This window comes from Anomaloglossus baeobatrachus, chromosome 4 (genome assembly GCF_048569485.1).
Source record: "Anomaloglossus baeobatrachus isolate aAnoBae1 chromosome 4, aAnoBae1.hap1, whole genome shotgun sequence".
NCBI lineage: Eukaryota > Metazoa > Chordata > Amphibia > Anura > Aromobatidae > Anomaloglossus > Anomaloglossus baeobatrachus.
In genome coordinates, this window is record NC_134356.1 from 394,167,382 (window position 1) to 394,190,002 (window position 22,621).

General features: G+C 50.4%; 1 protein-coding gene across 1 annotated transcript in view; it reads right to left on the reverse strand.

The window, feature by feature from the left end:
• The window catches only part of DHTKD1 (dehydrogenase E1 and transketolase domain containing 1), an 85,345-nt gene extending 63,049 nt beyond the window's left edge, over positions 1-22,296 (reverse strand). Inside the window, exons 1-2 of the mRNA XM_075345272.1 lie at positions 22,047-22,296; positions 12,677-12,832 (exon numbers count right to left, since the gene is read on the reverse strand). Of these exons, the coding sequence (XP_075201387.1) occupies positions 12,677-12,832; positions 22,047-22,215 (325 nt within the window). The 5' untranslated portion in view covers positions 22,216-22,296. The remainder of the gene's footprint in view (positions 1-12,676; positions 12,833-22,046) is intronic.
• Positions 22,297-22,621: the final 325 nt, after the last annotated feature.

The following is a 22,621-nucleotide window of genomic DNA, read 5'->3' on the forward strand; positions in this document are numbered from 1 at the left end:
ACTGTAATGGTTGGGCTGTTGCCTTCAATCGGGACTTGGTTGTTGGGAGACAGACGTCCCTTTCACTGACTGATTTGGCAAATTATGGCGACTCCTAGCCTTGCCGGGGTCCGAGAGGCCCCTGCCCTGATGCTGACTGTCCTTTGTACACTGCTCCAGACCGCCGGGCCACCACCCGTCCGCGGTCCTTCCAAACGGTCACCCCTCCGGACAATCACCGCTGTTGCTGACCTTGCTGACTCTGTCCTGCACACAGCTGGACCTACTTCAGGCTTTTCTACTCTCACTTTTACTCCTTTTCTCCAGTTTTCTCCTTTGCTCCTCTACCACTTCACCTCCTTCCACTTCCTCCTCCTTTCCCTAACTTTTCTTAACAGCCAGTTTCTCCCGCCTCCAGGGCTGTGAACTCCTCGGTGGGCGGAGCCAACCGCTTGGCCCACCCCCTGGTGTGAACATCAGCCCCTGGAGGAAGGCAACAAGGATTTTGGTTTAGCTTAGGTGTTCCTAACTGGGGTGTAGGGTGTGGTGGTGTGATGACCTGTGACCCCTGGCTTGCCCAGGACGTCACATATACTAATAATATTAAAAATGTTTCAATTAAATCTGTGTCATGGGGAGGGGATGCCTAAACAATTTTTAAATGACAGATCAATATTGTTCCAACCATACCATTTTACAAAACACATAATGAAAATTTCTAATTCTTGTAATGCAACTATTTATCTTACTTCTTTAAGTATTATTAGACCAGAAAACTAAAAAATATGACATTAATGTAGGAAAAAAATAAAATAAAAAAAATTGTACTTGAACCTTAAAGTGGGCCGAGTGGCCATGTACTGTCTACCATATTTTTCGGACTATAAGACGCACCGGACTATAAGACGCACCCTGGTTTTAGAGAAGGAAAATAGGAAAATAAAACTTTAAGCAAAAAAATGTGGTCATGACACACTGTTATGGGGCGAGGATCTGCTGCTGACACTGTTATGGGGGTAATGTCCCCAAATTCTCTACTAAGGTACCCCATCCTGGTAATGATCCTCCTGCCTTGTATATGATCCTGCTATAAACCCCCATCCTGCTCATATACCCCTATCCCGCTCATATACCAGCATCCTGCTCATATTCCCTCATCCTACTGATATACCCCCCATCCATCCTGCTCATATTCCCCCATCCATCCTGCTCATATACCCCTATCCTGCTCATATACCCCCCATCCTGTTCATATACCCCCCATCCTGTTCATATACCCCCCATCCTGTTCATATACCCCCCATCCTGTTCATATACCCCCCATCCATCCTGCTCATATACTCCCATCCTGCTATATGTCCCCATCGTGCTCATATACCATCCTGGTATATGGCCTGTATCCTATAGCACAGAGAAAAAAAATAAATGTTTATACTCACCTGTTCCTTACTCCCTGAAGCACCGATCATCTTCCTCTCTGGCACGCTGACCTGTGTGTGTGGAGCCGTTCCCCTGCAGCACGCGATGTCTTCCTGTCTGTGCCGATCAGCACAGATCAGCTGACCGGCACAGACAGGAAGACATCGCGTGCTGCAGGGGGACGGCTCCACACACGGGGACGAGTGAGTACACTGATTCACTGCACCCCGCGCTGATGATGACACGCGGGGAGCAGTGAATACAGCCGCACATGATCACTCCAGGCTGTAATTGCCAGGGGTGATCATGCGGGCTTGCTGTTTACTATGCGCACGTCCCCGCTCATCCTCCCGCCCACCTGTCAGTGCCGGCTTCTGCGCTGAGAGATGGGCGGGAGGATGGGCATGCATATGTAATGAGCGGGCCCACGTGGTCACGGCAGGCTGCTACAGCCTGCTCGTGCCCCCGATGACCCGCTCCACCGCAGCACCCTCATTCCCGGCCGCAGCCCTATAGTCAGACCATAAGACGCACCCCCAACTTTCCCCCAACATTTGGGGGAAAAAAAGTGCGTCTTATGGTCCGAAAAATATGGTATATCGCCATGAGCACAGAGCTTGGTAATTGGCCATCAGTGGTCACAGACTGCATTAGAACGTCACCACTGCCAATATGTTATCGAAGACTGAGGCAGTGGCACAGAGGCCACGCTGGAGCAGCACAGGGGTAAGTAGGGAAGATTTTGTTATCTCTGGGTGGAAGAAAGTCAACGGAATACAAAAAATAAAATGTGGAAAAAGCCTTTAAATTATATCAACAGAAAATTCTTCTCCATAGATAGTGGATCATAGGAGGAGGCTGCCAAGGATAAAAGGGCAGAGGCAGAGTAATCATCATCCCTCAAAAGATATGGAGAACGGACGTGTGGTAATTATGTCACCTCTGTATGACAGCAATTTGTGTAGGCAAACAGGGTTAATGGGGTTGTCTAGACTAAGAAGAAAAGTCTGCAGTCACTCTATAGGACTACCAAATCCTGACAGCGTGTGATCAACTGACTTTATTACCCATGTTGGTGGGAGATCACATGTATCCGGTGTATAGTTACGGTCACGTACCAACTAGTCTTATCTAACTTTTTTCAACAGAGGGGAATTAAAAGTGGAGAAGAGTCTAGTTGGCACATGACTGCAACTATGCAAATGGTATACATGTGGCTGCGCACACACATACGATGAATATGTATATACAGCTCTAGCAAAAATTAAAAGACCACTGCAAAAATGTCAGTTTTTCTGATTTTTCTCTTTATAGGTATATTTTTGAGTAAAATGTAAATTGTTCTTTTATTCTATAAAACTACTGACAACATGTCTCCGAATTTCCAAGCAATACATTTTGTATTTTCTGAAAATGAAAAATGGTCAAAATAACAAAACAATGCATTGCTTTCAGACCTCAAATAATGCAAAGAAAACAAGTTCATAATCATTTAAAAACTACAATATTAATAATGTTTTAACTCCAGAAGAGTTCAGAAATCAATATTTTGTGGAATAACCATGATTTGTAATCACCGCTTTCATGCGTCTTGGCTGCTTTCCACCAGTCTTTCACACTGCTTTTGGGTGACCTTATGCCACTCCTGGTACAAAAAATGTAAGCAGTTCTTCTTTCTTTGATGGCTTGTGACTATCTTCCTCTTGATTACATTCCAGAGGTTTTCAATAGGGTTCAAGTCTGGAGATTGGGCTGGCCATGACAGGGTTTTGATGTGGTGGTCCTTCATCCACACATTGATTTACCTAGCTGTGTGGCATGGAGCATTGTCCTGCTGGAAAAAAAAAAAAAATCAGTCCTCAGAGTTGGGGAACATTGCCTGAGCAGAAGGAAGCAACTCTTTTTCCAGGATAACCTTGTATGCGGCTTGATTCATACGTCCTTCGCTCAGTTTAATCTGTCCAATTCCAGCCTTGCTGATGCATCCCCAGATCATCACTGTTCCTCCACCAAATTTCACAGTGGGTGCAAGACACCGTAGGTTGTACGCCTCTCCAGGTCTCCGACTAACCATTAGATGACCAGGTGTTGGGCAAATCTAAAAATTAGACTCCGAGAAGATTACCTTATTGCAGTCCTCTATGGTCCAATCCTTATGGTGTTTGTACTTCAGCCTGGCTCTCCTTTGCTTTTCATTGATAAATGGCTTTTTTCTAGCTTTACATAACTTGAGCCCTGCCTCTAGGAGCCAGTTACGAACTGTTTTTGACGTGCACTTCACCCTAGCTGCGATGTACCATTCCTTTTGTAGGTCACTTGATGTCATCCTGCGGTTGCTGAGTGACATCTGAATAAGATGACGGTCATCCCGGTCAGTGGAGAGTCACTTTCATCCTCTGCCGGTCTGTAGCTTTGTTATCCCTAATGTCTGCTGCTTGACCTTGTTGTAATGGATTGCCTTCTTAGAAATGTTAAGGATGGAGGATACATGACGCTCATTGTATCCTTCTGCTAGTAAACCAAGAATTGAGCCCTTCTTTTCCTCACTCAAGACTTTTCTTTTCAACTCCTTTGGCATGGTTAAAAGTTATTTTTTAATTCCTTTAACTTTTGGGATATTACTAGCACTTGTTTTGCCATCCAGCTTGTCCCATTGCAAAAGGATTGTGAAGACCAAAGCAGTGTTTTTATACTTTCCCTCGTAAAATAAGATTTGGTTTAGATGATCACCTAATCAGAAGCACATTAAAGAAGTTGTCCAGTTACCAAAACTGTTTTTTTTTTTTTCTGATAAATCTTGCTAATATGTGCCCCTCAACACATCTATTATGTTTTTTCAGCAAAATTACCTTTCATTGTGCACTAGCAGCACAGGGTCATTGCTGGCTCCAGCTCTGATGGGGTTAATCTCTCCTCTGACTTCCTGTGTTCAGTTCCTACAAGTCCCAGAATTCTTTGTGGCTTTAGGGCGGTGTCTGGCTTATCTAACACACCCATTGTGTCTAATACACCCACTCTGCTCCCACCCAAACCCTCCTCCCTGCCTCTTCCCAGTGGATGTGCACTCAGAGAAATCACAGATACAGCAGCTCTGCACAGCCAGGGGAAGAAAGTGTGTGCGCGTGTATATACAGTGTGTGTGCGCGTATATACAGTGTGTGTGCGCGTATATACAGTGTGTGTGTGCGTATATACAGTGTGTGTGTGTATATACAGTGTGTGAGTGAGTGTGTATGTGAGTGTGTATGTCATACTCACCTGTCTGCAGGGTCCGGGTGCCATGCTTGCTTCCAGCCCCTGTCTCGGTACCGCCGCTTCGGCTGTGTGCAGTCTCCCCGGTGCATGCACGAAGCTTGCAGGACCTGGCCGTGGATCACCTGATGCAGTCACCTGACGCATCAGCTGATCGTAGTCTCGCCGGCTTTTTCTTGCCCGGCCGGCTATCAGCTGATCCTGCCGTCAGGAGACTTCATCAGCTGATTACCGGCAGCTCCTGCAGTGATGGGCCAGGATCAGACTCCGCTCCAGGAGCTGCCGGTCATCAGCACAGACGTGAGTATTTATTTATTTTTTTTTTTTTTTGCACTGATGCATCTGCTGATTGTATAATCGGCTTTTATACAATCAGCTGATGTATGATGTGATTCACATCCTTTATCCTGACACATCATCTGATCGCTTTGCCTTCCTTCCAGCAAACCGATCAGATGATATTGGATCCGGATTGGACGGCGCGGGACCCTGACCCAGGATTACTGCGGAGGGGGGTTTATTTCAATAAAGATGGAGTCACTAATTGTGTTGTGTTTTATTTCTAATAAAAATATTTTTCTGTGTGTTGTGTTTTTCTTTTTTTCTTATCATTACTAGAAATTCATGGTGGCCATGTCTAATATTGGCGTGACACCATGAATTTCGGGCTTAGGGCTAGCTGATAATATACAGCTAGTCCTAACTCCATTATTACCCGGCTAGCCACCCGGCATCAGGGCAGCTGGAAGAGTTGGATACAGCGCCAGAAGATGGCGCTTCTATGAAAGCGCCATTTTCTGGGGTGGCTGCGGACTGCAATTCGCAGTGGGGGTGCCCAGAAAGCTTGGGCACCCTGCACTGTGGATTCCAATCCCCAGCTGCCTAGTTGTACCCGGCTGGACACCAAAATTAGGCGAAGCTCACGTCATTTTTTTTTTTAAATTATTTCATGAAATTCATGAAATAATTAAAAAAAAAAAAAGGGCTTCTCTATATTTTTGGTTCCCAGCCGAGTACAACTAGGCAGCTGGGGGTTGGGGGCAGCCCGTACCTGCCTGCTGTACCCGGCTAGCATACAAAAATATGGCGAAGCCCGCGTCATTTTTTTTTTTCTTTTTGGGTAAAAAACTGCATACAGTCCTGGATGGAGGATGCTGAGCCTTGTAGTTCTGCAGCTGCTGTCTGCTCTCCTGCATACAATGAACATTTTGAATAAGGAAATGACATCAGACCTTTTTTATTTTTTTCATCAACAATCTTTAATGGCATTGTGCACTGATTAAAAACGCAGTGAGCAAAAACGCAGCAAAAAAGGCACCAAATCGCGGCAAAAACGTGACATGCAGCATCCGGTCACCTGCACTACAAGTGCCAGAGTGGAGAAAGATAGTGACATGCAGCACACTATGTGTCAGAGCAGAGCATGTCACTGTCTCCACTCCGCTGACCTCACAGCCCGTACACGCTGCAATGGATGTAGGGGGACACAGAACAAGTAATCGGCCGACACTGGAGTCATCTGATTACTTGGGATGAATGAGAAGTAAAATGCTCTGGTGCTCGATGGGCGAAGCCCATGCCGTTTTTTTAAAAAAAAAAATTAATTAAAATAAAAAAAAAAAAAAAAAAAAAAAAAAAAAAATCACATTGTTTGTGGGCTCCCGCTGCATTTTCTGTTGCTAAGGGTAACCAAAGCAGCTACTGGCTGCTAGCCCCCGCTGCTTGGTGTTACTTTCACTGGCAATAGAAATGCAGGGAAGCATTTTTTTTTTTTTTTTATAAAGGTTTTTCCCTGAAAACGTTTTTAAGAAAATGACGTGGGCTTCGCCATATTTTTGTATGCTAGCCAGGTACAACAGGCAGCTACGGGCTGCCCCCAACCCCCAGCTGCCTAGTTGTACCCGGCTGGGAACCAAAAATATAGAGAAGCCCTTTTTTTTTTTTTTTTTTTTATTTCATGAATTTCATGAAATAATTAAAAAAAAAAATGACATGGGCTTCGCCGAATTTTTGAGTCCAGCCAGGTACAACTAGGCAGCTGGGGATTGGAATCCGCAGTGAAGGGTGCCCAAACTTTCTGGGCCCCCCGCTGCGAATTGCAGTCCACAGCCGCCCCAGAAAATGGCGCTTTTATAGAAGCGCCATCTTCTGGCGCTGTATCCAACTCTTCCAGTGGCCCTGGTGGCAGGTGGCACGCTGGGTAATAAGGGGTTAATACCAGCTATGTTTTACCCGCTGGTATAAAGCCCGAGATTCTAAATGTCAGGCCAAGGTTGACCTGGCCATTAAGAATCTCCAATAAAGGGTTAAAAAAAAAAAAGACCACACAGAGAAAAATACTTTATTAGAAATAAATACACAGACACAGTAGGGACTCCATGTTTATTACTCCCTCTCACCCCTCCACGATGGAGAGATTTCTGTACTGACCATGCCAGGAGAGAGCGGGGGGGGAAAGAGCGAGCGGGGGGGGGAAAGAGCGAGCGAGGGGGGAGGAAAAGAGAGCGAGGGGGGAGGAAAAGAGCGCGAGGGGGGAGGAAAAGAGCGCGAGGGGGGAGGAAAAAAAGAGAGCGCGAGGGGGGAGGAAAAGAGAGCGCGAGGGGGGAGGAAAAGAGAGCGCGAGGGGGGAGGAAAAGAGAGCGCGAGGGGGGAGGAAAAGAGAGCGCGAGGGGGAGGAAAAGAGAGCGCGAGGGGGGAGGAAAAGAGCGCGAGGGGGGAGGAAAAGAGAGCGCGAGGGGGGAGGAAAAGAGAGCGCGAGGGGGGAGGAAAAGAGAGCGCAGGGGGGAGGAAAAGAGAGCGCAGGGGGGAGGAAAAGAGAGCGCAGGGGGGAGGAAAAGAGAGCGCAGGGGGGAGGAAAAGAGAGCGCAGGGGGGAGGAAAAGAGAGCGCAGGGGGGAGGAAAAGAGAGCGCAGGGGGGAGGAAAAGAGAGCGCAGGGGGGAGGAAAAGAGAGCGCAGGGGGGAGGAAAAGAGAGCGCAGGGGGGAGGAAAAGAGAGCGCAGGGGGGAGGAAAAGAGAGCGCAGGGGGGAGGAAAAGAGAGCGCAGGGGGGAGGAAAAGAGAGCGCAGGGGGGAGGAAAAGAGAGCGCAGGGGGGAGGAAAAGAGAGCGCAGGGGGGAGGAAAAGAGAGCGCAGGGGGGAGGAAAAGAGAGCGCAGGGGGGAGGAAAAGAGAGCGCAGGGGGGAGGAAAAGAGAGCGCAGGGGGGAGGAAAAGAGAGCGCAGGGGGGAGGAAAAGAGAGCGCAGGGGGGAGGAAAAGAGAGCGCAGGGGGGAGGAAAAGAGAGCGCAGGGGGGAGGAAAAGAGAGCGCAGGGGGGAGGAAAAGAGAGCGCAGGGGGGAGGAAAAGAGAGCGCAGGGGGGAGGAAAAGAGCGCAGGGGGGAGGAAAAGAGAGCGCAGGGGGGAGGAAAAGAGAGCGCAGGGGGGAGGAAAAGAGAGCGCAGGGGGGAGGAAAAGAGAGCGCAGGGGGGAGGAAAAGAGAGCGCAGGGGGGAGGAAAAGAGAGCGCAGGGGGGAGGAAAAGAGAGCGCAGGGGGGAGGAAAAGAGAGCGCAGGGGGGAGGAAAAGAGAGCGCAGGGGGGAGGAAAAGAGAGCGCAGGGGGGAGGAAAAGAGAGCGCAGGGGGGAGGAAAAGAGAGCGCGCAGGGGGGAGGAAAAGAGAGCGCGCAGGGGGGAGGAAAAGAGAGCGCGCAGGGGGGAGGAAAAGAGAGCGCGCGGGGGGAGGAAAAGAGAGCGCGCAGGGGGGAGGAAAAGAGAGCGCGCGGGGGGGGAGAAGAGAGCGAGGGGGGAGGAAAAGAGAGCGAGGGGGGAGGAAAAGAGCGAGGGGGGAGGAAAAGAGAGCGAGGGGGGAGGAAAAGAGAGCGAGGGGGGAGGAAAAGAGAGCGCAGGGGGGAGGAAAAGAGAGCGCAGGGGGGAGGAAAAGAGAGCGCAGGGGGGAGGAAAAGAGAGCGCAGGGGGGAGGAAAAGAGAGCGCAGGGGGGAGGAAAAGAGAGCGCAGGGGGGAGGAAAAGAGAGCGCAGGGGGGAGGAAAAGAGAGCGCAGGGGGGAGGAAAAGAGAGCGCAGGGGGGAGGAAAAGAGAGCGCAGGGGGGAGGAAAAGAGAGCGCAGGGGGGAGGAAAAGAGAGCGCAGGGGGGAGGAAAAGAGAGCGCAGGGGGGAGGAAAAGAGAGCGCAGGGGGGAGGAAAAGAGCGCGCAGGGGGGAGGAAAAGAGCGCGCAGGGGGGAGGAAAAGAGCGCGCAGGGGGGAGGAAAAGAGCGCGCAGGGGGGAGGAAAAGAGAGCGAGGGGGGAGGAAAAGAGAGCGAGGGGGGAGGAAAAGAGAGCGAGGGGGGAGGAAAAGAGAGCGAGGGGGGAGGAAAAGAGAGCGAGGGGGGAGGAAAAGAGAGCGAGGGGGGAGGAAAAGAGAGCGAGGGGGGAGGAAAAGAGAGCGAGGGGGGAGGAAAAGAGAGCGAGGGGGGGAGGAAAAGAGCGAGGGGGGAGGAAAAGAGAGCGCAGGGGGGAGGAAAAGAGCGCAGGGGGGAGGAAAAGAGCGCAGGGGGGAGGAAAAGAGCGCAGGGGGGAGGAAAAGAGAGCGCAGGGGGGAGGAAAAGAGAGCGCAGGGGGGAGGAAAAGAGAGCGCAGGGGGGAGGAAAAGAGAGCGCAGGGGGGAGGAAAAGAGAGCGCAGGGGGGAGGAAAAGAGAGCGCAGGGGGGAGGAAAAGAGAGCGCAGGGGGGAGGAAAAGAGAGCGCAGGGGGGAGGAAAAGAGAGCGCAGGGGGGAGGAAAAGAGAGCGCAGGGGGGAGGAAAAGAGAGCGCAGGGGGGAGGAAAAGAGAGCGCAGGGGGGAGGAAAAGAGAGCGCAGGGGGGAGGAAAAGAGAGCGCAGGGGGGAGGAAAAGAGAGCGCAGGGGGGAGGAAAAGAGAGCGCAGGGGGGAGGAAAAGAGAGCGCAGGGGGGAGGAAAAGAGAGCGCAGGGGGGAGGAAAAGAGAGCGCAGGGGGGAGGAAAAGAGAGCGCAGGGGGGAGGAAAAGAGAGCGCAGGGGGGAGGAAAAGAGAGCGCAGGGGGGAGGAAAAGAGAGCGCAGGGGGGAGGAAAAGAGAGCGCAGGGGGGAGGAAAAGAGAGCGAGGGGGGAGGAAAAGAGAGCGAGGGGGGAGGAAAAGAGAGCGAGGGGGGAGGAAAAGAGAGCGAGGGGGGAGGAAAAGAGCGAGGGGGAGGAAAAGAGAGCGAGGGGGGAGGAAAAGAGAGCGAGGGGGGAGGAAAAGAGAGCGAGGGGGGAGGAAAAGAGCGCAGGGGGGAGGAAAAGAGCGCAGGGGGGAGGAAAAGAGCGCAGGGGGGAGGAAAAGAGCGCAGGGGGGAGGAAAAGAGCGCAGGGGGGAGGAAAAGAGCGCAGGGGGGAGGAAAAGAGCGCAGGGGGGAGGAAAAGAGAGCGAGGGGGGAGGAAAAGAGAGCGAGGGGGGAGGAAAAGAGAGCGAGGGGGGAGGAAAAGAGAGCGAGGGGGGAGGAAAAGAGAGTGCAGGGGGGAGGAAAAGAGAGCGAGGGGGGAAGAGAGCGAGGGAAAAGAGAGGGATAAGAGGGGAGAGAGGGATAAGAGGGGGGCAGAGAAGAGGGGGAAGAGGGGAGGGGGAGAAGAGTGGGGGGAGAGAAGAGAGTGGGGAAAGAACAGGGGGGGGGGGGGCAGAGGTGCTCTGTCACCAACTGTCTCCACTCTGTGACTTGTGGTGCAGGTGACAGAGTGCAGACAGTTGGTCCCATGCAGCAGGACAGATGGCAGAGCACAGCGGTGACATGCCTGCCAGTGTCTTGCTGCTGGGAGGAGCAGATGATCACACTGCCCGACACCGGCCGCTCTCCTGACATCGCAGCAGAGCGGGCGGGTGGACAGTGTGATCACATACTTACGTGCAGGGGGGGATTCAGCTAAAGACCCCCCCTGTACTGCACCCTGGCGCCCCGTGTCTCAGCCTCTCTGCAGGACGCCGGCTCCACAGTGACGTCCTCCGGCTCCTCCCCTCGATACTGGGCTGTGACGTGCGGTAGTCACCGCCCACAGCCCTGTCACTCAATCTGAGTGGCGCCGGCATCCTGTGACGTACCCGTCTTGTTTGAGAGCCCGGAAATGCCGGGACGTCAGAGGATGCCGGCGGCCACAGCTCCAGGGGGTCATGTGACTGGCACTGAGCGTGCAGGATAGCGCCGCTCAGTGCCAGAACTGGAAACAGAAGGCAATGGAGAAGACGCCTAGAAAGGTAAGTAGAGCTCATACAGAAAATAAAAAAAATGGGTGAACCACCCCTTTAAGTAGAATGAGGTGTACTCTGGTTGGAATTCAACTGACACTGGAATGGAATGGATGTTAGACATGTAGAGAAGCTGATTTTTATAGAACTGTGTAGTGCTCTCTTAAATGTTTGCCAGAGCTGTATATTGACTGTAGAGTAGGGTATGTGCACACCACATCTATTAGATGCCAGGAAACCTGCATAGTTTTTGAAGCAGAAAACACATCAAGAACGCTGTTATTTTTTTTACGTCTCTCTGAACATCTTTTGCAGCAGTATTGCAACAGGTTTTTTTTGTTTCAATTCAATATAAAATGTATAAATATAGCGGTGGCTACCAAGTGGAAGTCTCAAGAATACAGTGGAACCTCGCTTAACGAGTAACCCAGTTAGCTAGTATTTCGCCTAACAAGCAAAGCTTGCTGTAAATTTGTAACTCGATTTACGAGCAAGCTTTGCTGTACGAGCAAAATACTCACCGCACACACTTCCAGTTCCGTACATCCACCGTGCTCTAACCCGCTCTTGCAGTCCACACAAATACACTCAAACACAGACACACACGCAAACACACACATATTATGCTCACCTTACCTTCCGTTCCCTCGCCGGCCTCCTGGAACTTGCATGTATCGGGTAACCATCGCGACCGATACAGGACCTTCCTCCCAGTGCGCTGACGTCAAAGGCAGGTGCCGGTTGCCTCTGATTGGCCAGCGCGCTGCCTTTGAGTAGCGGCTGACAGGGAAAGGTCCTCCCTCGTCGCGAGGCTTGCCGATACACATGCTGTACATGCGGAATACAAGACCCAAGAGGCCTGCGATGGAACGTATGGTACACATTATGCTCACCTACCTTCCGTTCCATCGCTGGCCTCCTGGTTCTTGTAGTTCACCGCTCCAAGAGGAGTATCTGGTAACCATCGGCGACGAGGGAGGAACTTCCCCTGTCAGGCGCTACTCAAATCAGCCTGCTGACCAATCAGAGGCAAGCGGCTCCTGCCTTTGACGTCAACGCGCTGGGAGTTGAAGGTCCCGCATCGGTCGCCTTGGTTACCCGATACACAGCCCGTACTGGCGAACTACAAGATCCAGCAGGCCGGCGATGGAACGGAAGGTAAGGTGAGCAGTGAGCATAATATGGGTGTGTGCGTGCTTGAGCGTGTGTGGAATGGCACAATAGGGGACCAGTATGGGAGATTTAACAAGCTGTGGAACGAATTGTTTGCATTGCAATGATTTCCTATGGGAAATCTTGCTTTGCTGAACGAGTAACTTGTAACGGATTGTTCTCGGTATCCAAGGTTCCACTGTAAATTGGTTACTTCTATTAGCCACTCACAGTTTTTTAAAACCTAAAAAGTGGTTATAAGAAGTTAAAAAAAAACGGAACGATCTGCACTGCGAGTTGTTTGACATTTCTGTTCATATGTTCATTCTTTTTGACGTTTTTTTTGTTTTTCTTTTATTGGGAATGGTAAATGATAGATGAATACTGTCTGTAAATCACGAGTCGCAGCATGTCAATTGTTTGCTGCGGAGTCACAAGTGTCCTTCGTAGGGAGAACACAAGCAAGAGACCGCAGTGCACCGAACTCTGATCGCGGGTAGAAGCAGCTGCAGTCTCCTGCGTTCTCCACACTGCTGGAATCAAGATCTCTGCCTCTACATTATTCTGCTCACGGATGAGGTGGCAAAAACCTGGTGACAGATTCCCTTTAACACAAGCAAATTGTGACACCATATCTCAATTTAATCCATGAAATCATCTTGGCTTTACCTGTTGTACGAAAAGGTCCATGGAGAATTTCGGTAAGTGCCTGTATTTCTGGCACCATATCCATCACTGCTTGTCCAGTAAACAATGGATTAATTTTTGCAGCTTTGTGACCATGCTCACGGTAAGCTGTAATAAGTCTTGCGAGGCCATGATCCACTACAAAAGATATACACAAAAAAAGGAAATTAAAACAAAAATCTTCTGTACAAGTTTATAAAAGTAACTAGTATTACACAATGCTAATTTTAAAGAGTAACTGCTTTATGACATCTTCGTGGTGAGGTTAAAGCGTAGCCGTCAATTTAATTTTTAAATTTAATAAATGAATAGTACACATGAAAATAAGCAACTCTAACATATCTGATCAGACAAATCTGCTTCTCTGCCAGAATTGATAGAAGGGGCGGAGCCGTCTCTAGCTCCTCCCTCCATCATAGAATCTCCTCAGTAAGGCTAAGTTCACACATCAGTTTTTTTGCAATTAGGCACAATCCGATGCTTTGCAGAAAAAACGCATCCTTTTTTTTTTGCCGCCGGACGTGTTTTTTCCTCAGACTTGCATTAGTGCCGGATTGTGCCGCATGGCCTTGCGTCCGGTTTTTGCCGGATGCGGCATATTTAGCCGATGCGGCGGCCACATGGAACGTTGCTTGCAGCGTTTGTCTGCGGGGAAAAACCGCATCCGGCGCGATTTACAATGGAAGCCTATGGTCACCGAATGCGGCGTCCTGCGGCAAAAACAGCATTCGGCGGCCGAATGCGTTTTTTTAACCGCGCATGCTCAGTATCGTACCGGATCCGTCAAAAAACAGACGGGCTGCATGGAAAAACTTATGCAACGGATCCGTTTTTTTTTCGCCACATCCGTTGCATAGATTTTTGAGCCGGATTGAGCCTGATGCAAAAAAACTGATGTGTGAAAGCAGCTTAAATACCTTTCATTTATCTCAGTAATGGGAAACTCTTCACTGAATATAGATTTTACCTCAGAATTGAGGCTTGTGATGATGACTGATTAATTCTGGCAGAGATAGAAGCAGATTTGTCTGATCACATATTACAGAGTGGCTTATTTTTATATGCACTATTCATTTATGGAATACAAATTAAAACGACAGTTATGCTTTAAGTACAGGTAACAGGAGTGCTAAAGAAAGGGGAATATTCCGATTTTTTATTATTATTTTAAAAGGTCAGCGTTTTTTGTTTTTTTATCAGGACCTGTAAATGTGACTTCCCTGTTAAACTCAATGGGTGAAAATCCATCACATACATTTACATGCTGCAGATGAAGTCAATCTTTGGACGGAAGACTCCCTCAGCGTACGGATGAGATTTGTTCATGATACGTAGAGCTGACCACAACCATCCAAGAGAAAGCTTGAAGCAGGCCCAATAACCATATTACAGTCACCGGATCATCTCCCAGACAGCAAATACAGTGTTTCCCCAAAAATAAGACCTACCACAATTCTACAGGGTTTTTTCGAGTAGGCTTGAAATATAAGCCCCACCCCAAAAATAAGCCCTAGTTACAATCAGGGACAGTGTTGGAAGGGGGGTAGTCAAACCGCACAATTTCTCAGGGCCCCCACTCTCTTAGGCTACTTTCACACATCCGGTTTGAGCACTGCGGCTCAATCCGGCTGTGCAAGCTATGCAACGGATGCGGCGAAAACACCGCATCCTTTGCATAAGTTTTTACATGCGGCCCGTCCGTTTTTTTCCGGTTGCGGCATGCTACTGAGCATGCACAGTGAAAAAAAAACGCATGCGGCGGCCGGATGCGTTTTTTCCCGCATCGCGCCGCATCCGGCGTCCATAGGCATGCATTGAAAAATGCGCCGCAGCGGCCGGATGCGGTGCGATGCGTTTTTTTTGCCGGAGCAAAAAACGTTGCAGGCAACGTTTCATCCGGCCGCGGCACCGGCTAAATCTGCCGCATGCGGCAAAAACCAGACCGACCGCAAGCACATGCAGCACAATACGGCACTAATGTAAGTCTATGCAAAAAAAAAAACGCAACCGGCGGCAAATAAAACAGTTGCGGTGTTTCTGCAGAGCGCCGTATTGTGCCGCAGAGCAAATACCGGATGTGTGAAAGTAGCCTTAAGGAGCCCAGCATTTATATTCCAAGGTTCTGAGTATTTAAGGACCTATGATGACTTCACAGTCGTGTGACCAAAGGTCTCTTAACTGGAGAAATCTAAAAGAACTTAACAGGAGACAGGCTGGTATGCAGGACTGACATTATGGGGGGGGGGGGGACCAAGCTGACATTTTACAGGCCCCCCATTTTCTTAGGGGCTCTAGCATTTATATCCTGATTATACCACTGCTTTAAGGACCTGCAAGTAAAAGTAAATTGATGGTACAATACTTATGCTAACGCTAATTCTAACAGGGGGACAGGATAACTATGAATACCCCCCCCCTAGATATTATCTTCTCCTTTGCTCATGTCACTCAAGAAGCTGATGATTTTATAAACTTTACTTTCTTGGATTTCAAAACCTAAACATCCGAGCTGACCACTACAGGTATGTATAGAATCAGCCTGATAGTGCCAGTATAGCACTGCCTTTAGGTTATATAGGAAAATCCTGGTGATTGGTGCACTTTAAGAATAAATGTGGATTGTTGTTCATGGGAAAAATATAAGACATCCCCTGAAAATAAGCCCTAGATAAAGCTGCTCAGACTCAGACAAAAAACGGGATCGGCAGGTTGCTGCTCAATTTAAAAAACAAAGCAAAACACAACCCTGATCCGCTCCGGTATCCGGTATCCATATAAGTCTTAAGCCTGCTTTACACGGTACAACCGATTGTGCGATTTCACAATCGATCGTACCCGCCCCCGTCCTTTTTGCGTCACGGGCAAATCGCTGCCCGTGTCGCACAAAGTTAGTAACCCCCGTCACACATACTTACCTCTCGTGCGACCTCGCTGTGGGCGGCGAACGTCCACTTCCTGGAGTGGGAGGGACGTTCGGCGTCACAGCGACGTCACACGGCCGCCGGCCAATAGAAGCGGAGATGAGCGGGACGTAAACATCCCGCCCACCTCCTTCCTTCCACATAGAGACGGCGGCGGCCGCGGGAGGCAGGTGAGCTGCTCATCGTTCCCGTGGTGTCACACGGAGCGACGTGTGCTACCACGGAAACGATGGTCAACTAAAGTAAACGATATTATGGAACCTAACGAGCAGTACCCGACTCACGATTTGTGAGCGATACTGCATCGCTAGGAGGTGTCACACAGGCTGGCATCGCCAGCGATGCCGGATGTGCGTCACAAAAACCGTGACCCCGACGATCTATCGCACGATAGATTGCCTGGTGTAAAGCAGCCTTAAGGGGACCAGGATCCAAATTAAAAATGTTGGTGGTAGGGATGGGGGGTAGGAAGCACGCGGTGTACTCACCGAGGCTGTGTTATGGCGGCAAGCTGCTTTAGGAGCACGCATTTCCTTCCAGGGCTGACAATTGACTCTTCACTGCTTTGCCCGCCCACCAGCGCGTGTAATTGGATGTAGTTAGATGCGCCCCCACCCCAAGTGTCAGCTGACTGCAACCAATCACAGGCACCAGGATGGCCAGTGGGCGGGGAAAGCAGTGCAAGTGTCTACGAGTCAGTATGGTGAGCATGCATGTATATAGAAACACATGCGGCCCGCTTCTGTTAAAGAGTGTGCTGCTGAGACGGTGATGCGATGTCAGACTCGTGCGAGTCTGATGACATCACCAGGCACGGCCTGCTGCTCTCTGAACATGAGCGTGCATGTACATAGAAACACATGCGGCCTGCTCCTTTCAGAGTGTGTGGCTGTGCCGGGTGATGCGAAGCGAGACTCGCACGAGTCCCTTGCAAATGTGACTCCGGCCTACGAGAACCGCATGCGGCTTTTTTTAAATTTAAATAAAGAAGTAAAAAAAATAAATAAATAAATAAATATAATGATGTGCACTCCCCCCAAATTTTCATCCCCAGCCAATCCCCATATTCTCAGCCCGCAGCCGTGCAGATCTGGACTTTTAGGCTATGTGCGCACTTTCCGTCATCCTACATGCAGTTGTAAACGCACGTTTTGGGCTTAATTGATTTAGCCAAAGTTGCCTTTTTAAGAAATTTAGCGCTGAAAACGCATGCGTATTTACCGCGTTTCAGATGCGTTTTCAGCGCTTTTTGCATGCTTTTTCACCTGCGTTTTGACAGATGCGTTTTGAACATCAAGACACTACTAAATAAAGTTGAAACATTCAGACGGAATGAAAAAGTAGAAAAAAAAGGGACAAATTTATATTAATGGGAAAAATAATGGAAAAAGATATATTTAATAAAATTATAGCATTAAGATACATTTTATCGGTAAAATAACAATAAATGCATATTTTTCTTAAATTTAATTGTCGGATTATGTGTGTGTGTAAAGGAACATATCAATTCATTATTTTGATGTCCAAAAAGCATGCGTTTTGGTAGTCCAAAACGCATGTTTTCTGCAATGAAAAAGCAGGTAAAACGCAGGAATTTTGATATTTCTTGCTTTTTGCAACTTCTCATTGACTTCAATGTTAACAAAACGCAGCACAAATGGCAAAAACAATTGACAGGGTCCTTTTCTGAACGCATGGTTTTTGACCAAACTTATGCAAATTTTGTGATGCGTTTGTAAACGCAAAGTGTGTACAAGAATTCATGATTTCTCATTGACTTTAATGGAAAATCAAAACGCATGCATTTGGGCACAAAAACGCTGCAGTTCAAAACTGACTCTAAAAGCAGCGGAAACGCAGGTGAAAACGCAAAGTGTGAACATAGCCTTACAGTCCGGGTCTGCTCAGCCCTAGCCCATCTATCAGAGCAAAAAAAAAAATAGTATTAGACCCTGTCATTTTTTCAGGGAAACACGGTAGCTGAATTTACCAGGGGGAGGCAGGCAGACATCCTCCAGCTGCTGGAGAACGTAGTATTAGAAAGTTGCCATTCACATAAATGCCTACAATCAATAAAGGCGAGCTTGAGTCCATGCTGGCTCATATAGGGGGGCAGGGCTACATCAATGATATCTATATACTCCATATAAGAATATGGACGGGGGTTGTTGGTACAGGGGTGAGGTACAAATGAGAAGTGCAGCATCAGCTCAGCTACCTGCGGAGCATATTACAGACAGTACTGTTTAACGATGTAAAGTCCAAACTCCAGTGAATGCGGCTGGTCAAATACCACAAAAGGCTAGAGCCTGAAAGAGAAATTGATCTCTACGTGTGACGGGAAACAAAATCCACTCTATGGCAAGAAGGCCAGATGGCCACAGCGGTCACAAGTTTCATGTACAGCTGTCAAAAAAAAGTTTTATTCCTCCTGCCTGTTACCTTGACCTACAAATTCACAGTGTCCCTAACATGCAGTCAGCAGAGCAGATGCAATATGCACATACATAGAACACGACTCATTAGCGACAACACTGATTTACAGGATGGGTAACTGTTCTAAATTCACTAAAAGGCTATAGCAATATCTTCTAAACAGCACCCGGGACAATTTTCGGTGGTACTATACTTGAGCACGTCGTTTGGCAGAAGCCTGATCCAGCGGCCATGTTGGTCATTTGTTACAACTGGACCAGAGTATTGTGAACAAAATACAAACTGTAGCGTTCCCTGCGCCTCTTCTGATTAGTGGCCGGCATGACATCATGGCGCAACGTCACGGGCCTGCTAGTGAAAAGAAGTGCCAGGGATGGTGCAGGTGGTAGGGGTTGCCCTGGTCCAATGGACACAGACTGCAGACGTGGCTGACGGACCAGGGTCCTGCAAACCTTTTTCTTCAATTCCATTGACCATATTAGTATCCATTTTGTGGATAAAAATACAGTGGTTGTTCCATACAAACACCTCCTCACCGTGGCCCTACAACATTCAGCACCTACTCTCGGGATAGGTAATAAATGTTAAATGGGTATTACCATGTTAGAGTGATGGCAGATCACAAGGTGTCTGACCTTGGAGACCCCCACGATCATCAAATCAAAGAGGCTGCACTGGTTATACAGGGCTGCAGTTGGCTTCCAGTTTCCCCCCACAAAAAAAAAAATGGCCACAAGCTGAGAAGTGCAGCACAGTGCCTTCCAAGCCTCCAGGTCTGACAGCAGCTTTCTGCTAGGGACCTTTCCCAAACCTAATGGTGAAGGGGCAGCATCGCAGCTGTGTCACTGCTCTTCTCTACACAGCAGTATCCTCGGGATCAGTGGAGATCCCCAAAGATCAGGTGCTCTCTGATATGCATTCATACTAGGATATGGAAATATTTCTTTAAAAATGTGCACAGTGCAGCAATACATGGAGTCGCTGTTCCAGCCGCAGAGCTGGGTGTGTCGCCCTCCAGCCAACTGCCCCACCTCTGCTATGCACATGGCCTGAAAGTGGAACTTTGCTGGAGTCCTGTTGTAGCACCATGTCATGGAATAATGATCACTTCACTGCTCTCACCTCATAAAATAATCTCTACCTGCTTCTAGAAACCTGTGTGAGAGAATCTTACCACCCTCTGCTAATATTTTATTAGATGCCGACGTTGTTACTTTGTGACATATCCTGTAATGTACTGCAATAATGTGTGAATTTGGCTGGGGACTAAGGGGAAGCAGTGTGCCAGGCGCCCACAACTGTACATGTTACCACGAATTGCTGCAGATAACACACATAACCTCGGGCTTCACATGTAGAGAGGCCAACAAGGGCAGGTTATGCTCCAATTAGTCCGGCAGCTCCTTGGTATTTCATTTTATTATTAAATTCACCAATATGGTTCCAGAGGTATGAGCCAATCTATCGTGTGATATGTCATCGGGGGTCATGCTTTTCGTGACGCACATCCGGCATTGTTTACGACGTCGTCCCGTGTGACACCTCCGAGCGACGCAGAACGTTCCCAAATAGTGTATTGTTGACGCATCGTTTATTTTTAAAAAGTCGATTATTTTTCATGGCTCCGGTTGTTCATCGTTCCCGGGGTAGCAGACATCGCAGTGTGACACCCCGGGAACGATGAACAGATCTTACCTGCGTCCCGCGGCTCCCGCCGGCAATGCGGAAGGAAAGAGGTGGGCGGGATGTTTACGTCCCGTTCATCTCTGCCCCTCCGCTTCTATTGGCCGGCAGCTGTGTGACATCGCTGTGACGCCGAACGTCCCTCCCCTTCAAGAAGAGGATGTTTGCCGCCCACAGCGACGTCGCTCAGCAGGTAAGTGCGTGTGACAGGGGTTAACGACTTTGTGCAACACGGGCAGCAATTTGCCCGTGACGCACAAACGACGAGGGCGGGTGCGATCGCATGATAGATCGTACCGTGTGACACCCGCATTACTGTGTAGTGCTCATTTTTATAAGGGGGCGGTGCTCACAGAAGGGGCGTGTCTTCAGGGTACTCCATATTTTCCTGTTTGCCACACCCCCTTGGCAACAAACAAAAGGGAAGGCAAAATAAAAAACCCACATTTCCGGAACAAGATAGCACGGCATAGTATATGTATAATAGAATTATTCTTACCGTTAATTCGGTTTCTAAGAACCCTCCACGACAGCACAACCGAATCCATGATGTCGTGGAGGGTGAGTAGATAAAGAAGGGCCCGGCCAGCGCACAGGGTGTGTATACAGGGGCCCGGCCAGCGCACAGGGTGTGTGTATACAGGGGCCCGGCCAGCGCACAGGGTGTGTGTATACAGGGGCCCGGCCAGCGCACAGGGTGTGTGTGTATACAGGGGCCCGGCCAGCGCACAAAGTGTGTGTGTATACAGGGGCCCGGCCAGCGCACAAAGTGTGTGTGTATACAGGGGCCCGGCCAGCGCACAAAGTGTGTGTGTATACAGGGGCCCGGCCAGCGCACAAAGTGTGTGTGTATACAGGGGCCCGGCCAGCGCACAAAGTGTGTGTGTATACAGGGGCCCGGCCAGCGCACAAAGTGTGTGTGTATACAGGGGCCCGGCCAGCGCACAAAGTGTGTGTGTATACAGGGGCCCGGCCAGCGCACAAAGTGTGTGTGTATACAGGGGCCCGGCCAGCGCACAAAGTGTGTGTGTATACAGGGGCCCGGCCAGCGCACAAAGTGTGTGTGTATACAGGGGCCCGGCCAGCGCACAAAGTGTGTGTGTATACAGGGGCCCGGCCAGCGCACAAAGTGTGTGTGTATACAGGGGCCCGGCCAGCGCACAGGGTGTGTGTATACAGGGGCCCGGCCAGCGCACAGGGTGTGTGTATACAGGGGCCCGGCCAGCGCACAGGGTGTGTGTATACAGGGGCCCGGCCATTGCACAGGGTGTGTGTATACAGGGGCCCGGCCATTGCACAGGGTGTGTGTATACAGGGGCCCGGCCAGCGCACAGGGTGTGTGTATACAGGGGCCCGGCCAGCGCACAGGGTGTGTGTATACAGGGGCCCGGCCATTGCACAGGGTGTGTGTATACAGGGGCCCGGCCAGCGCACAGGGTGTGTGTATACAGGGGTCCGGCCAGCGCACAGGGTGTGTGTATACAGGGGCCCGGCCAGCGCACAAAGTGTGTGTGTATACAGGGGTCCGGCCAGCGCACAGGGTGTGTGTATACAGGGGCCCGGCCAGCGCACAAAGTGTGTGTGTATACAGGGGCCCGGCCAGCGCACAAAGTGTGTGTGTATACAGGGGCCCGGCCAGCGCACAAAGTGTGTGTGTATACAGGGGCCCGGCCAGCGCACAGGGTGTGTGTATACAGGGGCCCGGCCAGCGCACAGGGTGTGTGTATACAGGGGCCCGGCCAGCGCACAGGGTGTGTGTATACAGGGGCCCGGCCAGCGCACAGGGTGTGTGTATACAGGGGCCCGGCCAGCGCACAGGGTGTGTGTATACAGGGGCCCGGCCAGCGTACAGGGTGTGTGTATACAGGGGCCCGGCCATTGCACAGAGTGTGTGTATACAGGGGCCCGGCCAGCGCACAGGGTGTGTGTATACAGGGGTCCGGCCAGCGCACAGGGTGTGTATACAGGGGTCCGGCCAGCGCACAGGGTGTGTATACAGGGGCCCGGCCAGCGCACAGGGTGTGTGTATACAGGGGCCCGGCCAGCGCACAGGGTGTGTATACAGGGGCCCGGCCAGCGCACAGGGTGTGTATACAGGGGCCCGGCCAGCGCACAGGGTGTGTATACAGGGGTCCGGCCAGCGCACAGGGTGTGTATACAGGGGTCCGGCCAGCGCACAGGGTGTGTATACAGGGGTCCGGCCAGCGCACAGGGTGTGTATACAGGGGTGTGTGTGTGTAGCAGTCTGCCAGTTAGAAGACCGGGTGGCACCAGCTGTGCCAGGCCACATACCCAGCGACGCCCCCACACACCTGCACGGCCCCCCGCCGTCTCGTAGCCCTGCGCCTTCACCCGGCTGCCTGCAGCCTCACTCTTCTTCGGCCGGTATCCGTACACCCCGCGTTCAGTGCGGTAGAACCTGTGCAGCGCTGGTCGCCACAAGCTGCCACTCCGGGCACAGACAGTGAGCCAGGCCGACATACTGTAGTCAGTGCCTGAAAGCCCAACAGCCGGCACTGCTGCAACCAAAGAGTTAAAGAACGAAATTACAGCCTTGTGCGCAGTCTCAATACAAGAAAACGTGGTAATCGCTTACAGGAGACTCCCCCTGCAGCGGATTGGTTGGTTCTGGGGGCGCGATTATAAGGCGTTTGGGTTCATCCATTCACTCCACGTTAGGGGGAGGATCTAGGCTTTATTTTTGTTGTTATGAGAGCAGTTTTTCACTTGAAGAAAGTACACTAGAGCTGTGTGCTCCTCTCTGTGCCCATACTGGAGCTGTGTGCAGTGTGCTCCTCTCTGTGCCAATACTGGAGCTGTGTGCAGTGTGCTCCTCTCTGGGCTCATACTGGAGCTGTGTGCAGCGTGCTCCTCTCTGTGCCCATAC